The sequence below is a fragment of the Ovis canadensis genome, chromosome 2 (genome assembly GCF_042477335.2).
Source record: "Ovis canadensis isolate MfBH-ARS-UI-01 breed Bighorn chromosome 2, ARS-UI_OviCan_v2, whole genome shotgun sequence".
Taxonomy (NCBI): Eukaryota; Metazoa; Chordata; class Mammalia; order Artiodactyla; family Bovidae; genus Ovis; species Ovis canadensis.
In genome coordinates this window covers 61342024-61368802 of record NC_091246.1, presented here as the reverse complement: position 1 = coordinate 61368802, position 26779 = coordinate 61342024, and the positions used below count along the sequence as shown (strand labels likewise).

The 26779-nt window shown below is 38.9% G+C and overlaps 1 protein-coding gene and 1 long non-coding RNA gene across 4 annotated transcripts in view; one reads left to right on the top strand and one right to left on the bottom strand.

The window, feature by feature from the left end:
- Positions 1 to 23367, bottom strand: part of LOC138433522 (uncharacterized) — a 28300-nt gene extending 4933 nt beyond the window's left edge. The window contains exons 1-2 of the long non-coding RNA XR_011254340.1: positions 23007 to 23367; positions 4190 to 4259 (exon numbers count right to left, since the gene is read on the bottom strand). This is a non-coding gene — a long non-coding RNA (uncharacterized lncRNA). The remainder of the gene's footprint in view (positions 1 to 4189; positions 4260 to 23006) is intronic.
- Positions 1 to 26779, top strand: part of PCSK5 (proprotein convertase subtilisin/kexin type 5) — a 503732-nt gene that overhangs the window by 22701 nt on the left and 454252 nt on the right. For all 3 annotated transcript variants that reach the window (XM_069576329.1, XM_069576328.1, XM_069576330.1), the window contains exon 2: positions 22587 to 22691. In XM_069576329.1, the coding sequence (XP_069432430.1) occupies positions 22587 to 22691 (105 nt within the window). The remainder of the gene's footprint in view (positions 1 to 22586; positions 22692 to 26779) is intronic.

Genomic DNA, 26779 nt, shown 5'->3' with positions numbered 1-26779 from the left:
AGGATGAGATGGCTGGATGGCATCATCAACTCAATGGACATGAGTTTGGGTGAACTCTGCGAGTTGGTGATGGACAGGGAGGCCTGGAATGCTGCAGTCCATGGGGTCACAAAGAGTCAGACACAACTGAGCAACTGAACTGAACTGGTACCGGGAAAGATTGAAAGCAGGAGGCAAAGAGGATGACAGGAGATGGTTGGATGGCATCACTGACTCAATGGACATGAGTTTGAACAAGCTCTGGGAGATGGTGAAGGACAGGGAAGCCTGGTGTACTGCAGTCCATGGGGTATCAAAGAGTCAGACAAGACTGAGTGAATGGGCAACAACAATAAAGTATATGGATATCTCCTAAGTCAAAGCAAGTCCCATAACTAAGCCCAGCTTCAAGAGGCAGTGACATAAACTGCGCAACTCCATAAGAAGAGAGGCAGAGTTTGTGGTCTCTTTTGCAGTCTATCACAGGGAGACTGTTAATAAATAATTGAGTGATGAATTAAAAGTGTGTCGACTGGTGGTAAATCCAGTGGACAGAAAGCAGGGAAGGGGAAATGTCTGGAACAGGTTTTCAGTTGCAAACAGGATGACTGGAGAAGTTTTCATGGAGGAGGTGACATGGCTAAAGATCTGAAGGTGAGCTAAAGAAATGGACCTTTCAGAAATGTGGAGGAGACGCATTCCAGTAGCGGAAGCAGCGAATGTTAAGGCCCTGAACAGGAGAGAGCTTGATAGAATGGAGGAATGGTAAGATGTTAAGGGAACAAGTCAGGTAACAGAGGGGCTGGAGAGGCAATAGGAATGGGAAGGAGAGGTGAGGGGGATTCTGTAGATCAGTGTTTCTCACATTTAAAAGAATATTTGAAGTACATTTGATTTATGGTGTTTCAGGTGTACATCAAAGTGATTCAGTTATGCATATATATATTCTTTTTCAGATTCTTTTCAGGGTAGGTTTTTACAAGGTATTGAATATACAGTTATCTGTGCTATATAACAGTAGGACCTTGTTGTTTATTTTATGACCTCACACATTTTAATATGCACAGAGTCACTTGGGGAACTGTGTCAAAATGGAGATTCTGATTAGGTCAGTGGGGCCAAAGGTTCTGTAGTTCTAACAAGCTCTCCAGCGACACCACTGCTACGGGTCCTGGGACCACACTTCGGCGCAAGCCTTAGGTCTCTGTAGGCCGTGCCCAGTAAGGACTGGACTTTCTCTGAGGGAAGAGGAAGGCCATTTGATAGTTTTGAGCAGAGGTGTGACCTGGTCTCAGTTATGTGCTGAGATATTCATTGTTTAGAATTTGACATCCACAAAGTACAGGAGGTGGAAACATCGTGCCATCTGATGTGCAGTGGAGCTTGGTCTGAATTTAGCCTGCTGAGACTTAATCATCTGAGTGTCCTTTCCTCTACAGGGCTGTTTTCTTCTTTATTGGTGAACATGAAAGAGACCTGTCTCTGAACATCCTCTCCCCAATCCCACTCCCATATGGGATTTGCTCTAGAGTAAACTGGCTCTGTCTCCTTGTAGTCACCCAAGTCCTGATTAATAGAGTTGGGCTGGACTCAGCCTTTTCTATCCCCCAGCCTCAGGGACCCTGACTAAGTGGCTGTCAGTATCTGGCTCACATTCCAGCCACCTGGGAGCCTTTAAGGATACCTTCAGTGCTTCTGATGAACGGACCCTGAGTGGGGTCTGGGCATCAGTCGTCTTGAATATGCAGCCAGGGTTGACAGCCACTGATGTGCTCAGTTCTTCCTCAGCACCTGATGGCCTGGCTGTGTCCCCAGAGCTCAGAGCTTCTCCCTCCCCGAGGAGGCCACCTGCCCTCTACTCTCGTCTCAGCCTTCTCTCTCTTCATTACCATCAAAACACAGGAAATATTAGCTCGTTTTCAACTCTGTTGTACTTTGACAATTTCAGCCTCAGTAGTCAAGTTTTGCTAAATTACAATCTATTTGCTTTTGGAGTGGGGTGGGGTCGTCTTTGGATAGCTACACGTATATACATATTTGTTGATGTTGAGGTTCACAGATTTCTGCTTTTTGTGTGCAATTTCTGTTTAAAGGCCCTGGCCACATAATAAATCGTTAAGTGAACTCTAGGATCTTTACTCAGTGGATGGAATACCAGGATCATGGGCCTGAAAATCATTTGGCTCCTGGTTTCATGTTTATGAAATATCTCCCAAGTTGCTTATAGATGTAGTTTCATACCCTGAATACAATGTCTGCTTTCTTTCATCTTATGTCTCATTACTACATTTCACTATTTATAAGTACACTAGAAATGAATATACATTGTGCATTCTGAAACACTTGTGGACAGCAGATATGTTTTTGTATTACACATAAGCACTTAAAGAAATATGCTGCTTACTTAAACATTTCTTTATTTTACAATCCACCAGGCAGTGCAAAATATAGAAGTGGCCTGGAGTCTATCTCAACCTTTGAGAGGTCCTTCTGAAAAAATTCTTTAGAAAAGTACTTTTATCTTTTTCCTTTTCATCTAGTCTGTAAGTATATAGGTCTTATTTGAAGGTCTTATTCTTTAATGGCTTTTTGTTTTCTAATCAGAGTAGGAAATAAAGAAAAATGAAAGGCCAGTGCAAAATATTATCTGAAACTTGTGTCACAAATTTTCTGTATCATCATGTACCCAGAATGGCTTGTCTGTGCGTTATTAACTTGTAACAGATTTACACTAATTATTAACTCAACCAGATGGGTTTACTCAAGTGTTATCATAAAGGGCTTTGTGATGTGAGAGTATGATCAAGTTCCATAACATTTATTGCTTGAGTTTTGCTGGATCCAGCATTCCATTAAGGCACCACCTTGTGCATTATCACATCAGATTTGGCTATTCCTTATTGGAAAGAAAGGGTGTATATGGGGGTGTTTTAATTAATGGTAATTTGTCTTGAAAGACAAATGCCACTTCCAACAATCTGTGGCTTTGGAAGATTCCTAATAATGTCTCCTAAAATGTAAATGCCCCATTAGGTAGCAAGACTCATCAGGTTTCAGAGTTGCTAGCAATTGTATCACCTAGATCTTCATTATAAAGATGAAGAATCTGAGGCCTCAAGAGAAGAGGTATAGTTAGAGCAATGAATGGGCATTTAGCCGACCTGAGTTATAGTATCTTTGAGCACTGATTTTAAAAGTGTCTCCTGAGAACTGTCTTAATAATATAGAGAAGCTTTTCTGGTCATCTTAATCCTTTATAGGAAGGACATATATTTCTTTAATAAGTATTGCTAATAATTTTTGTATTTATCAAGACCTATGTTACTTTAGGAGATCTGTGAGTGAGGAAAATTTGGCAAAGGTATTTGCATAGATAGGTTTGTGGTGTATGAAAAATTATCTCTATTTTGGAGGCAATATTCTTTTCCCTATTTCTGTGAAAAATCTCACATTTTATACCTTTTGTTGTTTAACTACATTGAAAAGAAATGTTAGATTTTTTTTCTCCTGATTTTGGTACATCGAAAGGTCATTTTTATGGCAGTGGCTGTTTAGTAATGAGGTAAATGATTATCTAATGGCTGAAGCATGAACACCTTGCTTGATCTCTTGAACCAGAGAGCTGTTTTCTGGGGAAGGTCACAAGGCCCATTTTCAGAAAGGTAGGAGCAGTGGTCACTTTTACAAATAGGAATATGACCATGTTATAATGGGGGTGCTTGTTCCCATGATTGTAACCTGAACTGGGTTTGTTAATCTGTATGATGAGGGGTAAATTGTTGTAGCCATTACACTGAGCACATACACATTCCCTTTATGGGTTTATGGAAGTTAGGCAGTAACTAAAATAACAGAATAGAGACATTTCAACATATCATTGTAAGAATTCAAATTAATATGATACATTTGAGATATGGGAGTAAATGCTTGTGACTGTCCAAACCATTCTCTGCCCTGGGTCTTTATCACTTTAGTTTATTGCAGCTTTAATCCTATTTCACAGTTTAGCTACAAAATGCTGGCATGTTTGAACCAAGAGGGAGGAAAACTTGTGAAGCCCTGTTTTTCTGCTAAATTGCCTGCCTCTATCTGAGTGATGCAAACATCGCAATCAGGCAATATCCAGTGTTTGGAGTATTAAAATAATTCATTGGTTAATTTTTAGTCTTGTGAACACCTCACAAAATTAATATATATTAAATTCCCTTACTTTTTTTTTATTTGTCCAGATATGAGGCATTTGTCCAGGTACGTCTGTGTCTTCAGTTACTGCAAAAAAACTGTAAACATGGCAATGATTCTTTCGGTGAAACACTGTATTGGGTTTATCTTTTATGTCAACAGTAAGTACTTAGGACAGAAGGGAAATACTTACCTCCCGAGAACATTTTCTTAAACATCACTTCTGACTTTCTATTTTATAGATACAAACATTTACTTGGTAGGCATAATGGTTATTTAAACCCTCATTTTGGGTTTATTTGACATATATTTAAGATCAAACAAGCTGCTGAGATAAAGGTCAATGGACTTTTTATGTTAAGAAAAAAAAATTGAAACTTCAGCTGGCTCAGGAATTGCTGAGATAAAGATATTAATCCTACAGTTAATCAGGTAGGAGTTGAAGCTTTAAAAATAATTGAAAATAGGGCTCCAAGCACAGATTATGATTTTTTAAAAGTCTATTTAGGATTTATATTGAATAGTGAAACTAGCCCTGAGCTTAGTGTCAGAAAAATCTTGTTTCTGTTACCACTCATAGTATACAGTTGGGTAAGTTGCTGGATTTAACTGGGCTTCAGTTTTATTATTTGGAAAATTGGGGTAATAATTCTTCACTTATTTCACAGTACTCATTCATTTATTCATTTTATAAATGCTTAATGGGCAACCACTCTGTGCCAGGTACAGCCAATGGAGCAATATTTAAAAACAATAAGAAAACAGTTTAATCAGGTAGAGAGTAACTGAAGAAGATTAGAGAACACTTTTTCCGAGGAAGTGATATTTGAGTTAAGATGTAAAAGATGAGAAGGAATTAGGTAATGGGAAATTGGAAAAAAGGGAATGCTAATTCAAATGGGACTACAAGTGTCCTGAGAAAGGTGGCCAGTGGGATTGGAGCATAGTGAATGAAAGGGAAAAGTGTTAGAAGATGACAATAGAAAGATACATAGGAGCCAGATCTGGTAAGCCAGATCTCCTTGTGGGCCAGATTGCCAATTTTTAATTTTATTATAAAAGTAACAGGAAGTAGTTGGCTAGTTTTACAAAGCAGCATGGAATTAATTACTCATGTAGAACAACGTAAAGAAGAGATGGAAATTAATATTGCCATTTTCTGGGATAAAACAAGACAAAAACCTGATGAATTATTAATCCTGTTTACAAAAGTGCAAAATTCTTAAATTGGGCAATGGTGCTAAAACATGCAGATCATCTAAAACCCTGGCATTACAAAGAAAATTTATATTGGAATAGAGCTGATTAATAATGTTGTGATAGTTACAGGTGAAGAGCGAAGGGATTTAGCCATACATACATGTGCATCCATTCTTCCTCAGACTCCCCTCCCATCCAGGCTACCACATAACATTGAGCAGAGTTCCCTGTGGTATACAATAGGCCCTTGTTGGTTATCCATTTTAAATATAGCAGTGTGTACATATCGATCCCAAACTCCCTAACTATCTCTTTCTCCCATTCTTCCCTCCTGGCAACCATAAGTTTGTTCTCTTAAGTCTGTGAACACTGGTATTTCTTGCAAGTATTTTGGGCCAAGTTTATGCATGGATGTGAGGGGCAGCAGACCTGCCTTGTTGATATTTTGCTTAAACTGATGTTCAGATGTTGTTGCCTCTGAGTATTTATCCACAGGAACTTCCCTGGTGGCTCAGATGGTAAAGAATCTGCCTGTAATACAGGAGTCCTGGATTTGATCCCCTGGGTTGGGAAGATCCCCTGGAGAAGGGAATTTATCCACAGAACTAGATGTCACCTGGGAACTGGCATTGGATTAAATATGTGCCCCCCCATGATTGAAAGAGTAGGTATTCCATTTGTGCACAATCTTGAAGTCATAGCCCTTGGATATCGTAGACAGATAGTGTCAATAAAGCAGGACTCCAGAGGAGATATTGATAATGCAAATAAAGCCTTGTATATCTGATCATATAATTATGATGATATTTGGGGCTACTTTATACATCTTCTCAGTGCTTGATAAACTCTCAGATGGATGAAAATAACATTTTTCTACTAAGACATCTGTTGAAATATCAAAACAGTTTACTTGAAAAGAGGAAGAAAAACATGTTCTGATCTTTATGGCTTGAGATAGTTATTGAAAATTTAGAAATCATTATTGATCCTCTATACAGAAAGCAGAAACTAAGAAGATAGAGTCCACATTAAGCAGAATATGGCAAGACTTAATGGTTATTGTGAGACAACTTTTAATTTTTAATAGTTTCAATTATTAGTACATATATCACTTGTGAAGTTTTAGTTCTGAAACTTTATTCACTTGGTTATGAAATGAACTGATCCATCACAGATAACTATACCTCTCTTAGTACTATGAACATTATTAATGTTTTTAATTATCTCCTAGAATTGAGTTTGCATAAAATTCTACTTGAAATCCAATTTTATTTAAAATATAGATTGGGCTCATAGCATTTTAAAAGGGTAAAGCCTATCATTAAAACCCTAAAACTATATAGATTGTATGGGAATATGGTGGGGGTAGGTTTGTACTTCACCTTGGCCGCACAGGTGAAGATAGCAACATACTCACGTCCTTTTCTAGATGTTTTTTTCATCAGTCATTCATGATGGCCATGTCCTCACCTCTTGAACTTAGAGCTGGCCAAGAGGGAAATGACTAGATTCTGATTCAGGTTGGGGTTGGGCACGGGAATGTGCACTTCTCCTAAGCTCCTGGGTGCTGTCAGTACTACTGATGCCTCTAATCCTGGGGCCATACCTTGAGAACCACCAATTTATAGATTTTTGCTTATTATCAAGGCAGTTATGTAAGATGTCATTAACAACATTTAGGAGACTGAGTCATTTATGCTTTTTCATTTTTGTTTCAAAATCACCAGCCATATTTTCATAGTTTACAGTAGCTTCATGTGACCCCATTCTTTAGCATAATCAGTTGTATTTTGTTGTGACTCAGGTGGTCATGTTCATGGAAAACAGTCCTTTACTAAGAGATGTTGCAAGACTTCATTCTTTTGATAAAAATAAAGCTTTACATATTGTGAATGGTTCTCAGGGTTTCTCTTTGCACTGTGTAATTCCAAATGTTGAAGTGGTTGCTATGGCTTTAGGGAAGCTCTTTAATTGAATAAAGCCAATTTGGTAATATATTTTAATCCAAACAACTCCTTAACTTTTTGCTTTTCCATTTACATCACCTTTCCAACTAATTCACTTTTATTCCTGAACCTTTCCCTATACACATTTTTGGGGATCAGGTTTATTTGAGGTATTATTTGCATACATTAAAAATCTCTATATAGTTCTGTGCTGCTGCTGCTACTGCTAAGTCGCTTCAGTTGTGTCCAACTCTGTGCGACCCCATAGACGGCAGCTCACTAGGCTCCTCTGTCCCTGGGATTCTCCAGGCAAGAATACTGGAGTGGGTTGCCATTTTCTTCTCCAATTCGTGAAAGTGAATTCTCTCAGTCGTGTCCAACTCTTAGCGACCCCATGAACTGCAGCCTGCCAGGCTCCCCCATCCCTGGGATTCTCCAGGCAAGAGTACTGGAGTGGGTTGCCATTTCCTTCTCCAATGCATAAAGTGAAACGTGAAAGTGAAGTCGCTCAATCGTGTCCAACTCTTAGCGACCCCATGGACTGCAGCCCACCAGGCTCCTCCATCCATGGGATTTTCCAGGCATATAGTCATGTGACCGCCTACAAAATAAAGGTACAGAACAATTCTGTCACCTCAAAAGAACTCTCTAGCGCTCCTTTGTAATCAGCCTCTTACTGCTGCTTTGCTTAGTCACTCAGTTCTATCAGACTGTTTGCAACCGCATGGACTGCAGTCCACCAGGCTCCTCTGTCCATGGGGATTCTCCAGTCAAAAATACTGGAGTGGGTTGCCATGCCCTCCTGCTGGGGATCTTCCCAACCCAGGAATCGAACCAAAGTTTCCTGCATTGCAGACAGATTCTTTACCAGCTGAGCTACCAGGGAAGCCCATCAGACTCTTGCTGCATTCCAATTCTTGGCAACCACTAATGTATTTTCTGGTCGATATTACCTCTTCCACAAAGTCATATTAGTGGAATATGCATTTTTATACAACATTTTGAACCTGGTTTCTTTCCCTTGTTATAATGCATGTGAGATTCATTCCTAATTAATTAATGAGTAAACACATTCCTTTTAATCACTGAGTAATATTCCATTGTGGATATACCAGTTTGTATATTCATTCACCAGTTGTAGGACAATGGGTTGTTTCCAGTTGTTGGTGATTATGAGTAGAGCTGCCGTAAATACTCATGTACCAGTTTTTGTATGAACGTAAATTCTTATGTTTCTTGGAGAACATGTTTAGGAGGGGAATTTTGGGGTCATATCATACGTGAATATTTACTTTTATAGGAAACTGCCAAACAATTTTCCAAATATTCCCAACACTGTGTGACCTTCCATTTACCTGCATCCTCACCATCATTTGGTTTTGCTGTTTTTTTCTTTTATTTAATCCATTCTAATAGGGCTTCCCTTATAGCTCAGTTGGGACAGAATCCGCCTGCAATGCAGGAGACCCAGGTTTAATTCGTGAGTCAGGAAGATCCCCTGGAGAAGGAAATGGCAACGCACTCCAGGTTTCTTGCCTGGAGAATCTCATGGACAGAGAAGCCTGGCAGGCTATAGTCCATGGGGCCGCAAGAGTCAGACATGACTTAGCGATTAAACCACCACCACCAATAGTTATGCATCTGTGACATCTTTAATACAAGTGGCCAATAGCTGTGTCCAGTGGCAGAGCCTCAAGAGCTATAAAAATGGGACCCAACCTCACATCTACTTAGATGGAGAAGTGAACACCTGACTGGACACCTCTCCCACCTCTCATCTGCCATTGTGCCACAGATGCTACTGCCTACCCCCTGCTCTGGGTTCTATGTTTAAGGTCACTTTCCTGCAAGTGTTAACACGGCCAGTCTCCGTTAAGGACCAAGATAGGGACAAAAGAACAGGGCGTCTCTCAACAGCCATTAGAAACGGACAGAGCTTCTCCTCCTAAGAAGGTTTTTTAGCTGAGGGTGATGAGACCATCAACTGTCTTAAGCACACATTGTTTCTGTCATGTGTTCTTAATGCTCACAGCTTTTCCCTCAGAGTCTTCCCTTTTATGAATAAACTGTGTCATTTAAAATTCTGTAGAGCTCAACATAGCTTCTGTTTACCGGTATGATAAAATATAGGAAATTCTGAATCTGGTTATACTAAATACATTTTTCTAAAAACATTTTTTTGGGGAAGATGGCTTCTGAAATAATTAAAAGGATGAATAAAAGAACAAAACATACCAGTTACATTAGTGCTAAAATCAAATTGATTAGATACTTTCTCATTGAAACTTACTTTAATTAATTAGATAGGAATAATTGAACAAAGATGATAGAATTCAGAGTAAATTGTCCTATTTCTGCAGAATTAGATGAATATATTAGAACAGTGGTTGTTCACCTGTAGAATCATTTAGAATGCTTTTTCAAAGAAAATACTCATGCCCTGGCTTTAACTCATATCCTTATATTGGAATCTCTGGGCTAGATGGAGAGGGAAACTAATATTTCATATTTTTTTTAGCTTCCGTATAATTCTAATGTATAGCAAGGGTTAAGAATCATTGAATATAAAGAGAAAATTTAGTGTTCCTGGTGTAATTCTAGAAATGTGGCCACCTATCAGAATGTGTTTGTTTCCATGTTCTATGTGGAAATGCTTTCAAGTTGCAAAGGTGATCAGTAATGAAACGAATAATGTAGGCTGTGTGTGCTCTTTCTCTCTCAGCCTCTCTTGGACTCTCTACTTTGTGTGTATGTGTGTCTGTTTACAAGCAGGTGGAATAGATTAAATATTAAACAATAATTTCTTATAGTTTCTCCAGAAATTACTTACATATGGGTTTTTAAAAACTTTTCAAAAGAATAGCTGACTATAAACAGCAGTCATAAATGTTTTTATCTGAGGAATATAGTATGAGGATTATATTACATTAAGGGCATAATTATTCATTTTGGAAAAAAATGGATAGAAGAAAGTAAAAGCCTAACACCATTTACAGTTCATTCTTACATAACTGTTACAAACATATTATACATTGAATGTGAAATCCCATTCTTATCTATAATAGACTAATATAACAAATTATTTCAGTGCTCTTGGGAGAAATATTCTGATTCAATAGAGGAGATGTAAATTTCAAACTTGCAATTGACACAATGCTGTTGTCTGAGTCAGGTCAGAATGTTACCTGCATCTTAACAGGGTCTTTGTTTTGTTCACTCTATCTTCAGTATCTATGGATCAGTGCTTGACCTAGAGTGTGCTCTCAGTAAAGAACCAGATGTTTAGGCACACTGTGAATATATAAAGCAAAATATAGAAAATGACATTCTATATTCAACAGAAATGTAAATTTCTATCATTTACATTTAAGAAGTTAAAATATAGACTGGAGGAGAACCAAGTTAAAAAGGGCATCTGAGGAGTTTTCAGTTGGCTAAGTACATTCTGCTAAAAATATTTCAATTCTAAGCTACTTCTAATAGCAGGACATCACCCAGGGAGGTCGTAGGATCATGATTCCATTCTGGCTCTACCATACCTAGAGTTGAGATGTGTTATGTTCTGGGCTCCAAGTTTTCTGGGGAAGCATAGCAGATGTTTGCATGTCTAGGGGAAGCAACTTTGCAACAGTTTGTCCCATGAGGGGAAAAAAAAAATGGAAAAACTCGGATGTTCAGCCAAGAACAGGGAAGACCCAGTGGGGACGTGTTGGTTGTCTGGCACACACAAGAAGGCTGACCCTATGGGTTGCCATCACAAGCTAGAACCAGGAGTGAGGAGTGGATTTAGACTGATTATCTGGAATAACTTTGTAACAAATGTGCTGCCCCAGAAAAGGCAATGCTCTGTGTTTAAAGGTTGAAGAATAGATTCCTGCAGTGGAGGAAAGGCAGATCAAAATTCTGTATAAGTTTTTTCCAACTCTGTTACTCTGATTTGTTTTGAGGTAGATCTCCTGTCCTATGTGAATAGTGGGGTAGATTGTAGTTTTCTCACTTGAACGTGGGAAAATCTGGTGCTTACTCTATTTTCTCTGTCTTAAATTTCCCTGGTGAAACTGTCATACCTGTTTCTTGCTTGCTTGGTATTTGTAGTCAAGATGTTTTTGATCATCCACTTTTATGATGAACTATAGGGACATAGATTCTGCTATGCTGTGCTGATCAGATAGCTTTAGAATAAAATAATGAGGCCTCATCTTGGTGAGGGCAAAAGGGTAGGATAAGGAGTGGGTATTTGAGTGTATACACTGAACCGAATGTGGTGATAGAAAAAACCCTTTGAATAAATTTTAAATAAAAATCAAAGTGCTGTGACTAGAAAAAGCTTAGATTTTTTGAGATCAGACTCAGACATTTTCTCACTTGGGCATGTTACTTAGCTCCTCCCAGGTTTGGACTGTTTTCTTCTCCATAAAATTAGAATAATTCTCCTTCTTTTGCAGGGCTGTTGGAAAGATTGGATATTATGTAGGAAAGCATCAGCAGGTGGTAGCTATTGTTGTTAGTAGTATTAATTACATAATGGTTTTGGAAAAACAAGTGACTTCCTCCTCTTTTGCTCGGCAAGTTGCTTTATCTTACTTTTCAGTTTGTTTTGAAGATTAAGCAAGAGAGTGCTAACAAAGATGCTGAGCAGAGTACAGGGCTGATACTCATCACTATCTGGCTTCCCTAGTGGCTCAGATGGTAAAGCTTCTGCCTGCAATGCAGGAGACCGGCATTCGATCCCTGGGTCGGGAAGTTCTCCTTGAGAAGGAAATGGCAACCCACTCCAGTACTCTTCCCTGGAAAATTCCATGGACAGATGAGCCTGGTAGGCTATAGTCCATGGGGTCGCAAAGAGTCGGATACGACTAAGTGACTTCACTTTCACAGCTACATAGAAAAATTGATAACTGAATACCGAGAGTCCTGAAAATTATGAAAAATAAACAAACTCCAAATACAAATAGTCTAGTTTCATTTTCTTTGCTTCTCATGCATGTCTACTGAGATACTAGTTATATGTTCTATTAGTTTCTTATTGCTGCTGTAACAAGTGATCACAAACTTAATGGCTTAAAACAACATAAAATTATCTTTCAGTTCTTAAGGTCAGAGGTCCTAACCTAAAGTGAGAATGTCATCAGAGTTGTCTTCCTTCTGGAGATTCTAGACAAGATGAGATTCTAGACTCATCTCTTTGCCTTTTCCTTCTAGAAGCCACTTGAATTCCTTGACTCATCTGTCACCCCTTCATCATCAGAGCCAGCAACATAGCATCTTCAAATCTCTAAGTCTCTTTGATCTCTTTTTCTTTCTCCCTGTCTCCCCATCTCTGATCTCTGTTTCCATCTCTCTCTCTCTGACCTATGCTTCTGCCATCATTGCTCTCTGACTTTGCCACCTCCTTCTTAAAAGAACCCTTGTGATCTCTTTGGGCCTACCCAGATAAGCCAGGATAATCTCCCTATCTCTAAACTCTTAATTTAATCACAGCTGCATTGTCCTTTTTGCTATAGAGGGTGACATAGCCACCGGTTCTGAGGATTAGGATATGAACATTTTTAGGAGACCATTATTGAGCCTGCCACATGTATGCATGTTTTAGAAAGTTACTCTAAAATCATAGAGGTAATAGATTTTCGCTTGAGTATCCTGATTTTAAAAAAATGATCGTAATGCTTTTGCTCTGATTTCATGCATTCTAATATGGTTCTCTGAAGATCTGAGTGATTGACTTGAAATTTCAAGTCTAAGGAAGACATTTTTCATATCATTTTGGGGCATTTCATGCCCCAAGGTGCTTGGTACCAGGTATTATACTTATTTAGCTTAGAATGCCCCTTGAACTTCAAGGTGAAGGTGTGCCTTAAAGATACTTTCTCACCTACATGAAGACACTGTTGTAAGTGTCTTGGGGTCAGTGGTAGAATAGGAACTAGAGACCAGGTTTCCTGTCTGCATAGAGGACAGGGATGGGCTCTCATTACTCTCAGGGATGCTTTTCAGCACTTTCTTTTCTGTATCTGCTCAAAGTAGACAGAAATGTCCCTAAAAACATCCCCTCTGCATATAACTCTTAGGAGTACCATCTTATGGGTAATTGTTTTAAATTTCCCCTTAGAAACCTTTTATTTTAAACATCTTTTAGAGTAGTTAACGTATGCCGTGGAGTTGGGCTATCTGGAGTCAACCTGAGCTTGGCCCTTTCCTAACTCTGTGGCTCTAGGCAAGTTCTTAAATTTTGTGAGCTTCTGCTTTTGTGCATATGAAACAGAAACTGTGATACCCACCTCATACTGTTGTGAGGATACAGGGCAATGATGCTGGGCAGCTCGTTTGTACTTTATAAATATTAGCAGTTCATCAGATTTCTGAAGTTACTTTCCTTCTAATTTAACATTTAATGAATTCAACAGCCTTGTTATACATACCACTTTGGTTCAGTGATTCTAAGAGGCCATTGATTATGATAAAATAAGAGAGGGGAATATAAAGGTAGATTTTGGTGATCATGTGGTTGTTCATAATAAATTATTAATTTCTGAACATGTTTGCTTATGATAATGTCATTCATTCAACATTTAATAAGAGTAAATTCTGTGTTATGTTATGTGTTAATGTTATCACAGAAAGGATTATAAAGAGATTTGCAAGAAGCCTTCCATAAGGTTTAAAGACATGCTCACTGTTGTTTTGATTACTTCAAGAGCATGGGCCATTCATTCATTCAATTATTTATTGGGATACAGGACACTGCTAATAAGAGCTAGGGCTGATCCGGCAGTGAGTAAAACAAAAATTCACATTCTGTGAAGCTAGCATTCTAGTAGAGGAAGACCAACAATACATGGGACAAATACAGAGAATATATAATGTTAAGAGGTGATAAGTGTGAAGGGGAAGATTAAATCAGGGAAGGGGCAATGGGGTATGCTGAAGAGGGAGATGGTAATTTCAAGTGGGATGGTCTCAGAAATCCTCCCTATGAAGCGGGCATTTTAGCAAACACTTGAAAGAAGAGAAGATGTGAGTCATAGAGATTTCTAGAAGAGCATTTTTTGGCAGAGGAAAAGCAGGTGTAAAGGCCCTAAAGTTGGAGAGTTCTTGGTGACTTTGGAGAAAGCAATCCTGGCCACCTTCTCTTTCATTCTCCTTTGAATGTTACAGAGTCTGGAACACAGAAGGCAAATAATAACAATGGTTTGCATACTTTCAGGGAAGTACAAAGGAGTCACCACAGTCAACATTTTAATGAAGGGAAATCAGTGTACCCTGGCACTGCTTCTGGAGCTTTCTGTCTGAATGGAATTTAGCAAGCAGGAGTTTCAAACGTTAATTGTGGGTATTAGAAAGATGTTGACCTGCAAGAATAATAATCTTACTGACTTGGTTTCTCCTCACCTCACCTGAGAGGATGGGAGAAAATCTGGACTGAAGAGCCCTATGTCACTGGGTTCTTGCATTTCCCAGTCTCTGAATCATTCTACAGATGGGAAAGAGAACCAGAAGTCATTAGAGAAGCTACAACTTTTGCATTTACCATTAAGTGAAGTCAAGTCACTCAGTCATGTCCGACTATTTGCGACCCCATGGACTGTAGCCTACCAGGCTTCTCCGTCCATTGGATTTTCCAGGCAAGGGTACTGGAGTGGGTTGCCATTTCCTTCTCCAGGGGATCTTCCTGACCCAGGAATTGAACCCAGGTCTCCTGCATTGCAGGCAGACCCTCTGAGCCACCAGGGAAGCCCCACCATTATTCACCATTATTGAGGTATAATTTATCCCGAGGGCAGCCATTTTTAGGTGAGATTAGATGAGCTTTGACAAAGGTACATACCCCGAGGTGTGCTGATAAACACTAAACAAGTGACTTTCAGAGAAAAAAAGAAATCTTAATTGTAACCTTTACCAGTTTTTCCTGATGTGCTAAAAACTTCTGCCATTGTTGATGTCAGGTCATCAATGTGATGTCCCTGAAGAATGTGTTGGAAAAAGATGCATTTGGATTTTACAAATCTTCATTGAGCTAGTTCCAGCGTGCAGGAGCACTTATCACTGATGGAATTACCACCACAATCATGATACAGAAATTCCCCAGACTCCAAAGTTTCTCCAGGGTTTCCCCAAGGTTATCACTGATCTGTTTGTTGTCATGATAGAGTAACTGTCCTAGAATTTACCAGTGGAATCATACAGCATGTACTCTTGGTGGCAGCATGCTGTTTTGACCTTCATCCATGTTGCTGCATGCATCATCAGAGGTTTGTTCCTTCTTATTGCTGGGCATTCCATTCTATAGATATACCATAGTTTATTTATCCATTCACTGGTTGATGGATATTTGCATTGTTTCAAGTTTGGGCCTGTTATTAAGAAAGCTGCTATAAACATCTGTGTGTGAGTTTTTGTCTGGAAATAGGTCTTCATTTCTCTTGCATAAATACTATAAATGAAATAGCTGGATCAGTAGTATGATATATGTTTCATAAGAAATGACCACATGATTTTCCAAAGAAGTTGAACCATTTTCTCCTCCCACTAGCAATGTATAAGAGTTCTGATGCTCTGCAATCTCATTAAAAATTGATATTGTCTGCCTTTTAAATTTTAGCCATTTTGGTGTATAGTGCTGCTATCATTTTAATTTTCTTTTGAGCATCTTTTCACATGCTTAGTGGCCATTTGTATATCTTTTGTGAAATGTCTGTTCAAACTTTTGCTCATTAAAAAAAAATCTAATTGTAGACTGGTGGTAAAAAAAAAAAAACACATCAAAAAAGAGTACAGAATTTGGGGATATACGTAAGTTGGAAAGGATGGGAAGGAAAATAAGGCAAACAAGCAGCCTTAAGGAGCTACCGGTTCATCGAGGTGCCCGTGATCTCGGCGCTTCATAACCAAGGTGACCGACTCTCCCACTTTCACTGGGACTGACCCAATTTAAGCCCTGAAGAGTCCTGTGTCCCTAGAAACATGTCCGTACTGAGCAAATGGCATGATTGGGCACCCTATAGAACTATCTATAAGAAATTTGCAAACTCTGTGTGTGTAATGACTATAAGTCATTAGGCTGGTGAGGGTTTTAGCTGCCAGCACAAGTGAGTCTGTTAGTAGTGAATGAATTCTGACAGGCCACAAGCTCTTCATCAGGGGTAAAGCCAGTGTATAATATGGGTCTCTGGCTTCCAGCTCTCTGCTCAGAAGTTAACAGCTCACCTGTGACATAGGAATTTAGGAACACGAAAAGTTCTCTCCTACTGGCAGAAAAAGAGGGGGGGACAAAGCCTCCAATGATTCTTTTTGTGACAATGATTCTTTTTTTTTTAATTGCAAGCACTGTGAACTCACTTATTTGGCTTATGTTTTAATGTTCTGATCAAATGCACTTGTCCATGGAAGAACCAGGACAGTGTCTTACTAGTCATTTACACCTTAGTAGAAAGAGTTTATAAAAAGCCTTTCCTAAGAACATAATCTAGTTTGAGTAAAAGTAGTGATAGGAAAATTCTGAGTGCAAGGATGAAGGGCTACGACTAAGGAAGAAAAAGCACAGATGCTTGACAGAATTGTGAATGAGAGATGAAATTCATCAACAATGTTGTGTATAAGAGTTGTGTGGCTAGGCAAGGAAGAGAGTAGCTATATAAAAGAGGAGTTTAAAAAAATCAAATGGGAAGGAATTATTCTCGTTCCTTTATGTGGTGTCAAGGAAAAGTATGAGCTTTGATCTGCTATTGATCATATACTTCATCTACTCCTTTAGTTCTTGATTTATTTATAAGATGTCCCAGTGTTAGTTATGTATTGTTCCTTGTTTTAGCTCTTGTTGCTATTGCATAACATATAAACACAGTCATGTTTTGTTTTATATTACCCCAGAGGATCTAAATAAAATTCCTGCTTATAGATAATATTACTGCTGTGTTTTCATACACTGTCTTTCTTTTGAATCACTTCCAACATGTTATGACATTTTTCTTCTTAGTGTTTATTAAATGCCCTCAACATGCACAATGCTGTTGAAAGAATATAAAAGACACAATTCTTGCCAATAAGAGACATGTTACTAGATGAGAGGCATAATGATGCTTTTAGGTGTTTTTATATATAGATATTATTTTTATATTTATCTTAAACATATAAGAAAGATATGAAAATATTTAATATAGATTACTTTTTTTTGGATGAGGTAGAATAATTGAACTAATGCACACTGCTCCTTAGCTCTTGGCTTGCCAAAAAATGTAGATGTCTCACCTACCACCTTCAGAACCATAATCCCAGCAGATTTGGGACTTCAGTTAGGGTAGAAATAACCACCCCCCTTTTTTTTTTCTTTTTTGGGGACTTAATTTAATAGCTCTGTGATTCTCATACTGAAGATTTTGAATCAGATAAAGCTCTAACATCTGTAGCTTTAGCAATATAAGTATTCTGATTTTCACATCATTCATTCAAGAGTCTTTTCCCTCCTGAGAACACACTGTGTGTTGAGCCATGTACTGGGAACTGGGAACAAACAGAGGCACCTCTACCTCGTAGGAACTTACAGGCATGCAGGTGGGGACACAGATATTCAAAGAATAATTGCACTAATCCAGGTATGACTAAAGGTATATAATCTTAGGATTCTGTGAGATGATGATGTAATAAAGGAAGCTGACCAGGTCTGGGAGTTTGCAGGCTTCCTTCTTGTGGTGAGACCTAAAGGGTAAGGAAGAGAAAGCAAGGTGGGGGCTGCTGGTAGGGAAGGGTGCAACAGGGAGAGGGTCCTGGAACTGAAGGAATTGCCCGCAAATGTGACTTGATTCGAGGCAAGAGGGAGGCAGCACCCGATCCCACAGGCCCTGCAGGTCGAAGGTGGATCATGCTCTACTCCATGAGTCAAGTAAAGCATGTAGACTGCTTCCTGGTACAGCATAAATGTTGATATTATTATTATTTACTTTAAAAACTGTATTATTAAATAATATTAAATCTTACTATTTATTTTAAGAGCAAAGGGAAGCCATTCAAGGATTTGGATCAGGGGTATGACATATGACAGCCAAATGTACATTTTATACCTAACTCTGGCCACTGTATAGAAAGACTGGAGAGAGGAGTTTGGTGCGAGCAGCTGTGAGAAGCCTAGAGACCAGTGTAGCTATTTAACAGACAGAATATCAGAGTGGACACTGTGTCTCATCTGTAGCCTGGAGCTTGGTTTTGCTTGTAGCCCATGACTTCAGAGGTACATAACTTGGAGGGTCTCTAAGTCACGTGAGATTGTATATGCATAAAATTACTTTTTCAGAAGTTGTCGTCTATCCAATTTGGAATGTTCAGTGGAGCCAACTGCTGCATCCAGTGCTTGGTCTGTTTTGGAAGACATTCACTATTGACTATTAAACAGCTTGGAGAATTCATCAGAAAGGCCAAGTTTCAGAAAAGGCTCCCAAAGCCACTACAGAATGGGCCCCCACCAGCGCAGCTGCTTCTGCTTCAGTGAGGCAGCTGAGGAGAGAGGAAGCTACCCTATGATACCCCTGTAGTTTTTCTCAAATCTCTTTCCAACTGACTGACAAAACAGGATGTGCAAATCAATGCCCAGAAAGCTAGCAACCAGGTACTAAGACCTCTACCACCACCATCATTTAAAAACATAAATGTCTCCAAGAGCATGCCTCACAATGCCATAGTCTGCCTTTTTTTGGTAGAACCTTAATCACATTCAGAACTCTGGTTGCATAGAATTTAGCTCTGCAGTATAGGAAGACTCACTAGAAGGATGTTGGAACACATCTTGTGAGCCCATCCATGAGATGCACCATGAAACTTAACTAAATTCACCCCGACGTGAGACAGTCAATAAAGGTATACATTTTATCACCTCACAATACCAGCTGTGTGCATTTGGACACTACTAGAGCCTCGACAGCCTCCTTTATCAAATTGGAGATAATGATATTTGTCTTCAAAAGCTGTTGGGGAGATGAAGTTAAATAACATGACATTGGTTCTACATGAAAGTGAAAGGGAAGTTGCTCAGTCGTGTCCGACAGGCATTCAGTAATTGAAGCATCAGCCAATCAGTGAACACCATTCTGCAACCTATAGAGCAGTGGTCCCCAAGCTCGATGGCAACCTGGTTTCGTGGAAGACAATTTTTCCATGGACTAGGGGGTGGTGATGGTTTTAGAATGCTTCAAGAGCATTGTATTTACTGTGCACTTTGTTTCTATTATTACATCAGCTCCACCTCAGATCATCAGGCATTAGATCCCAAAGGTTGGGGACCCCTGCTATTGAGGAAATGGAATCCCTTAAAGATGGATATTAAATAAGATTACTACTAAAAAGACTTATGGCCCAAATAGATGTGGCTCCCTGTATCAGTCTTATGGGATTGGATGAGCATATTTTCCCCTGGAAAAGTAGATGGCATTTGGTTGTGTACTGTTTCAGATATTTGTTTGTGTTAAGTTTAAAAAAATTAATGCATCCACATAAATAATGAAATGAAAATCCTTCTTCTTCAGTTTGTCAAGTTTCCTTCTTGAAATAGCCCATTCATATAAACACACATGTCCTCTAGAGTCTTCCTTTTTCTCCTGAAAAAAATTGGGTCATAATATATGCCTCTCTGCACCTATGTTTATTTATTTACCCCCTACCTTGAAGATCAATCCATTTCAGTTCACGTAGAACCAATCACCCATCGATGGCAGCCAGTTGATTGCCTTCTTTTGCTTTTACAAAATTTGCTCTGCCGAACAGCCATTCTTGTTCATAAGTGACTATTATATCTGTAGAATTAATTTTAAGATGTAGAAAGGCTAAGTCAAAAGTTAAGTACTATGTATAGTTTTATTGATATGACCCAATGACGCTCCAAACACTTGTACCAGAGCTTTACCGACTCTGTATAAGCTGCATTTGTGCCTACATCCTTGTCAACAGTGTATCATCAACCCTTTTGATTTTTGCCAGTGAAATAAGGGAGGTATATCTACCAGAGTAGATCAAGAGGAATCCTGACCAAGAGACAGAGGTGAGGGATTAATTTGAAGATAAGAGGTGAGAGAAGGTAGGATTTAAATATAAATTTACAAAGGAAACTCATAACCTTCTGCCGCTTACTGCGTGACAGGCAGTGACCTGTCGAGGCAATGTACCTGCTGTTACATTCAATCTTTATAGCCATGCGAACTCATAAACACTGTCATCTCCCATTTCACTCTGATGCCCAATTTCTGTGCACTACACTTCCTGTGTCCTTATTTCACAGTTGAGGAAACTAAGGCCCAAAGAGGTTAAGTGATGTATCCCAGATTTCAGCGGAGTTAAGTCAAGATAAGGGTTCCACTTTCCAGCTCCATGTACGTACTGCATTAGGCCAGGATTCTGGCCTGAACCATTGAAGCCGCAAAGGATCTGAATATATTTTCAGGGTGTATTTCATCCATGGTTTAATAGTTGAGTTGAATTCAATTGTTTCCGATAGTAGAAGAAATTCTGTAATAGTTGAGTGGACATGATCTTAAGCACACTGATATTTTTCATGTTAGTAATAAATTCTTCCTCAGAGATTCTCTGTTCCTTTTCACAAAAACTACTGTATTTACCCAAGGAGCATTCTTGACAGAAGCTTCATGAGATGAAAGCTCTAAGCTTCTTGGGATTTTAAGATTTTCTGATAAAGGATTAAGCAGCTCCTCCTGAATTCTACCCTTAGTCCGTTGGAATTTTAAAATTGGCCTGTAAATCCTTCTTAAAACACCCTTAGAGACTGGGACTGGCAGCTGTGCCCTCTTCCTTATTGTTTTCTATTACTTCAGAGATCAGGATCACTGAGATTAGAAGTTTTAGCTAGAATTTCCTCATTTCCCACTTGTTTGCAGAGTCCAGGATCTCTTCTGTGTATATCTGGGCAGTTTCCACTTGAATCAGAAGTGGGAGACTACAGACATTCATATTTAATGAAGATAAGAAATATTTAATTAAAGCATGAAGTCCCAGTGAGGAGATGACTCTTAAATGGCACAGAAATTTGGTTAATCATCCCTATTGGAAGGGTGGGATGATGTTTGAGAATGTGATGAAAAGATGGGAATAAAAATAAACCCTTTATCTGAAAAAAGTAAGCTGAGCCAATGACTTCTGTTTTTTTAAATTAAGAAGGCCTAACTTTGGAATTGTCCTAATTGGAAAACATCTTGATCATAGTCATTCTTTTACAGTAGAGCAGTGCTGTTCTAGCAGTGGAGAAATAGACCCTTAATGTATTTGCCCAAAAGCAAGGAAAGTATAAGTGTTAAAGAATGGAATCTGAGAGCCGTAGTGATCTTAGACATGAACTAGCCTGAAGTCCAATTTTATAGACAATGAAACTGAGGCATAGTAAGTATATGCAATTTATTCACAAAGACATTTTTGGTAACTGTAAGCCAAATCTAGAACCAAGCTCTCCTGCATTAGCTCGTTGCATGATTTAATGTCCATTATGTGATCCATATTTCATGATCTACTGAAAGAATATGATTGTCTTGGATTGTGGTTTTTTTTTTTTTTTAGAATGTACAGGGATTTATTTTTACAGCTATCCTAAATCTGATTGTTTTTAACTAAAGAAAGGGGTACATAAATGAGAAGACAAATCTGTTAAAGAAATGGTTAAGATAAGGGCAATTAAGCTATTTTCACACAGGAAGCTTAGCTGATAAGACATGTAATCTTTTGTTTTAGAAATTCTGCTTTTAGTTTTGCAGCACATGAATAAGGGCTATGTATTTATACTGTCCACTGAAGTCAGGAAACAAACTAGGTAGTGTTTTCTTTGCAAATGATAAACTGCTTAGGACTTGTTTCAAATTAATGATATAAGTAATCTAACAAGGTCTTTCATTGTACATTTATCAGAGCAAACAAAATGCAATGTGTTTTTATAACCAGATAGCTATTCGATTTTTTTTTCTTTCCCACATTTGGATATAGATTGATAAAGAATTACTTAAAATGCTGCATATAAATTAAACATTAAAAAAGAGATAGGGAGAGCCTAGGCTGCCCCATTATAATCTTTAGTTCTGCAGTCACTGCCTCAAGGACACTCATTTCATATCACATGTCCTTCTTTTGAAAAGTGATCACCAAGGTTCAAGTAACATTTAAGCGTGGCCAGCAACTGCATAATTTATGGGTTTTTTTTTTTTTTTTGGGTATAGTGTTCTTATTTTAATGAAAAATAAGAAAACGAAGATTTTTTCATACATCAACTCTCTTTTGTTCCTTCCCTCCTACCTTTTGCAGATCGGGGCCCTGAAGGATTACTACCACTTCTATCACAGCAGGACGATTAAAAGGTCAGTTCTCTCAAGCAGAGGAACCCACAGTTTCATTTCAATGGAACCAAAGGTAAGAAGAACCAGCTGGGTGGGGACCAAGAGATAGATCTTCTGCATTTTTCATTGGTAATCTCACACTAGGATCTGGTAACTAGCACGAAGGCTTAAATTTCAAGAGCAATCATACTATCCAGTATCTTTGTTTCCTTTTCGGACCAAAAATAGGCAATGGTTTGATTTCTTATTGAAGTGCCTGTATCATCCTAGTTGTAGAACAGCCCAGGGCTATCAGAAGTAGGAGTTGTCACAGAGAAATGAAAAGAGAGTATATGTGAGGGCAGATAGGGATGTATTCAGAAATAGTGAAGTGTTAAGGAGACCATACCTTCTGCGTATTTGCATACAAATCTGAAGTTCTATCTGAGCTCCATACAGGGTCTCTTCCAGAAGCTTCAGGTCACCATGATCCTTGCAGTTTCAGTTGGCATTAATAGAGCCAGTCCATTGGGACCCCAAAGACCAGACCATGGCCTAGACCATGTCTGAGACAGGAGGAATTCTGAGCACAGAATGGATAGAAGCTGGCTACCTCTCTTGGGGGCTCATCAGAGATCTTTCTTACACGTTGTCTTGACCCCAGTCCTTTGGGGCTGTACAGAAGCATAATCCTAGAAGAAGCTCGGAGGACATCTGTGTCTATGTCTAGATTCTCACAGTCCATGTTGGTGGCAGTTCAGCTTTGAAATGAGAGATAGTAAGTGGTGGTGTTGTATTAGGGGCAAACAGGCTAGTTAATTGGCAACTAAAGCTCTGGGAATGAGTTAACTGTCTGTCCTTATTAAGTTGGAGGAAGGGATTGTCTCTGACAGAGAACCACTTGGCCTCCCAGATATGGCGAGTAAGGAGGAAGAGAGGACACGGTACCAACCTGGTCGTCTGTGGGTTCATATTTGTTGTTTACTCATTAGGAAGTGTTACTTTTTCCTTGTTATGATTAGGGTTTACTGTATGAGCTCATTTTCAAATAAATTGGTCAGCAAGTCCCTACCAGTGAGCATAACAATCTCACCTAGAGATTCCTCGAAAATTATATTCCTTATTAAAGCAACAAGATCCCTATTTGAATTAATATGCAAATCAGGTTTGCAGTTTGGAGTCCTGCCCTCGGTTATGTGCCACAGTTTGCCTTGTTTAATTTTTTTCTGGAATATTATCACACAGTTGTCATGATTGTAAAATTATATCTTGGTGGTTAGAAAAAACACTTTTGTCATAGGGCCCAATTTTCCATGGGTTAGAGGAACATCCCCTGATACTTAATACTCTGGCAGCCTGTGGATTATATAAATATATATATTTCCCCTTCATCTCTATTCAGAATTAAATGTTACTGGAAAAGCAATCTGTTAGGACATTCTTGAATTAGCAAAGTTTTTGAAGCAGAGTCACGTTTTTCATCTGTTAACTTTTCCAAAGCTTTCTTGAACTTCAATAATTTAAATGATTTTAATTTCAGACCTCATGTGCATAGTCAATGTGAATTTGAAAATCTGAGTACTAATTGGTTTGGGAGGTTAGAACAGAAGAAAACATAGAGCTGTTTCAATCCTTAATGTTTCTTGGGGACGCTCAGTCTTCCCTTCCTATCTCAATGTATCAGATTGCACGTGCAGGACCCAACGAGACCTCGGATGCTGGAACACACAGTGCTCAGTGTGTTCGTCCTTCCCCACCCAGCGCAGAGAAGCAGGGCTGGTTCATGCCAGCCTCAGGGTACATGCTCAGTTCCTCCTCCTCCTCAGTGCAAGGAATAGCCCAGGGTAGCACTGTACCTTCCTCCTCATTCTGACACCCCTGCCCCTCTTTCCCACCCAGCTGTTTATACAAGAGATGCCACAATTCTACCAGCTTTGCAGATGGAGGGCCCCAAACGGGCAACTGTCCACAGTTTTTCTCAGATATTTCTTAAAGTCCGATCATTCCTTCAACTGGTCATTTCTTGAGCCTCTGGGATATGCCAGCCCCTGTGTTAGGCTTTGAGGATTTGTGGGTAGGGTGGTCCCCTTAGCAAGCTTGCTGCAGCCTCCCACAGTAGCTTTCAGATGTAGCCTTTTTAAATTACAAGATGTTACAATGCTTCTCAGTGTTGGGGATGGAGGAGCAAAGGAGATGGGGTCTACTATATTCTTCCTCCTTCTCAGTTTCCTCCTCAAAAAGCTCAGGGCTGCTTAGGTTAAGTTTCCTTTTTAATTGAAAAAAAAAAAAAAGAAAAAAAAAACACCTTTATTACAGAGAAGCTGCAAAAGCATTATGAAGAATTCCTATGTTTGCTTTCCAGAGTCCCCAAATGTTAACATTTTTTTACATTTTATCATGCTTACTTGATCATTTTCTCTCTCTCCTCTCTATACACATGCAGGCACAGGTATGTATATAAATTTCTTTTGGAAAATTTGGGTGCAAATTGCAGACACAATGCCCCTTTAGATACTTCACTGTGTATTTACTAAAACTATGGACATTTTTGACACATAACCAGGTGTACATTGGCTCACATTTTGGTAAAATCTGTATATTAACATTGATTCAGTATTATTATCTCATTTACACATTTTATTCATATCTTGCCAGTTGTCTCTTTTCTAAGCCAGGAGCATATCAGTTGTCATGTTCCCCAAGCCCCTTCGGTATAAACACTGTCATACTTTCATCTTTTTGTTTTCTTTCTCCTTCCTTTCCCTTCTTTTCCCCTCTCTTTTCTTTCACGATCTAGAACTTTTGCAGAGTACTGACCAATTATTTTGGCGAATCTCTCAAGTTGGGCTTGTCTGATTGTTTGTGATTAGATTCAGGCTTGGTAAGAACCCGAGAAGTGCTATGTTCTTCCCAGTGTATCAGATCAGGAGGTCCATGACATTGATGTGTTTCATTTTCCTTGATTTTAATTTCGGTTACTTGATGAAGGTGGTGTCTGCCAGTTGTTTGTTTTTTTTTTTAAATTTTCCTCCCACTTAATTAATAACTGTTTTGTGGGGAAAGATTTGGAGACTATGTAAATTTCTATTGGCTGACTTTATATTTTTTCACTCCCAGCAGACCTCATGGGGAGTATAAAGTGGCAGTGTGACTTGCTTTCTAGGCAGATCTCCTTTTCTTTAATCTTGGGTGTGTGTGTGGTGGATGCTTTGTGTGCCAGAGTTGGAAGCACTTTTATGATTAGGGGATGGACCATGTGAAATGGCTTGGTGGAAGACATTGGTGATGCGTGAAGTTATTTTTGTTCATCATCGTCTCCAGAATAGGAAAACACACATGGGTGAATTGCAAGGAATACATTCACTCAACAGATCCTAGCTTTTACTTGCTGGAGTAAATTGCATGGCTCTTTCTGCTCCCTGCTATTGTTTTTACTTAGAGGGTTCTAAAGAAGGATATGCAAAAGTAGCAATGTTGTTAAGAATAACCCTCTTGGTGCTAAGAAAATGCTGTGGTCAGTTGGGGCACATGAGCACAGAGAACAAGAATAGACTGGATTCCCATATGTTAACAGTATGTTATGATTAGCTTTCAAATGACAGGGATCCACAGACTTCTAAGATAGCATTGCTATACAATAATAATACAGTTTGGAGAAAAGTGTTGGTACAGTGTTACAGCAGTTGGTAGGGTGAGTCTTATAATGTTCTTGACTCACCAACTTTTCTCCAAAAGACCTAGGTTAAATTTGAGAAACAGCAGTCTTGAGTTAACATTCCCAGAAGCCTCTCATTAATCTGCTTAGAAATCTTTGCCAGCCCTGTGGCATTTTGGTCAAAGAGGGCGTTATCTACAGGAGCTCTTGTGAATAAAAGTTCTTTACAGCTCTTTAGCTGCCCATGCAGATACAGGCGGGGGCAGAGGAGATACTTTTCTTCCATTCTTCTCCTCCTTCCCCAGAACAGAAAGTCAGAATCCTACATTTCCCATTAGAGCAGGCTTTTAAAAACAAAAAATATAAACTGTTACTCAGAGAGCCCCCATGACCTCTCCATGTATAGTTAATATACAAACACAACTTCTGCCTTTGCCCATTAGATTTTATCTTGAAGATATTGGCCTTTCAATCTCTTATCTCTTCTAATCCCTTTTCTGTCTTCAAATATAAAGATCAATTTTTAT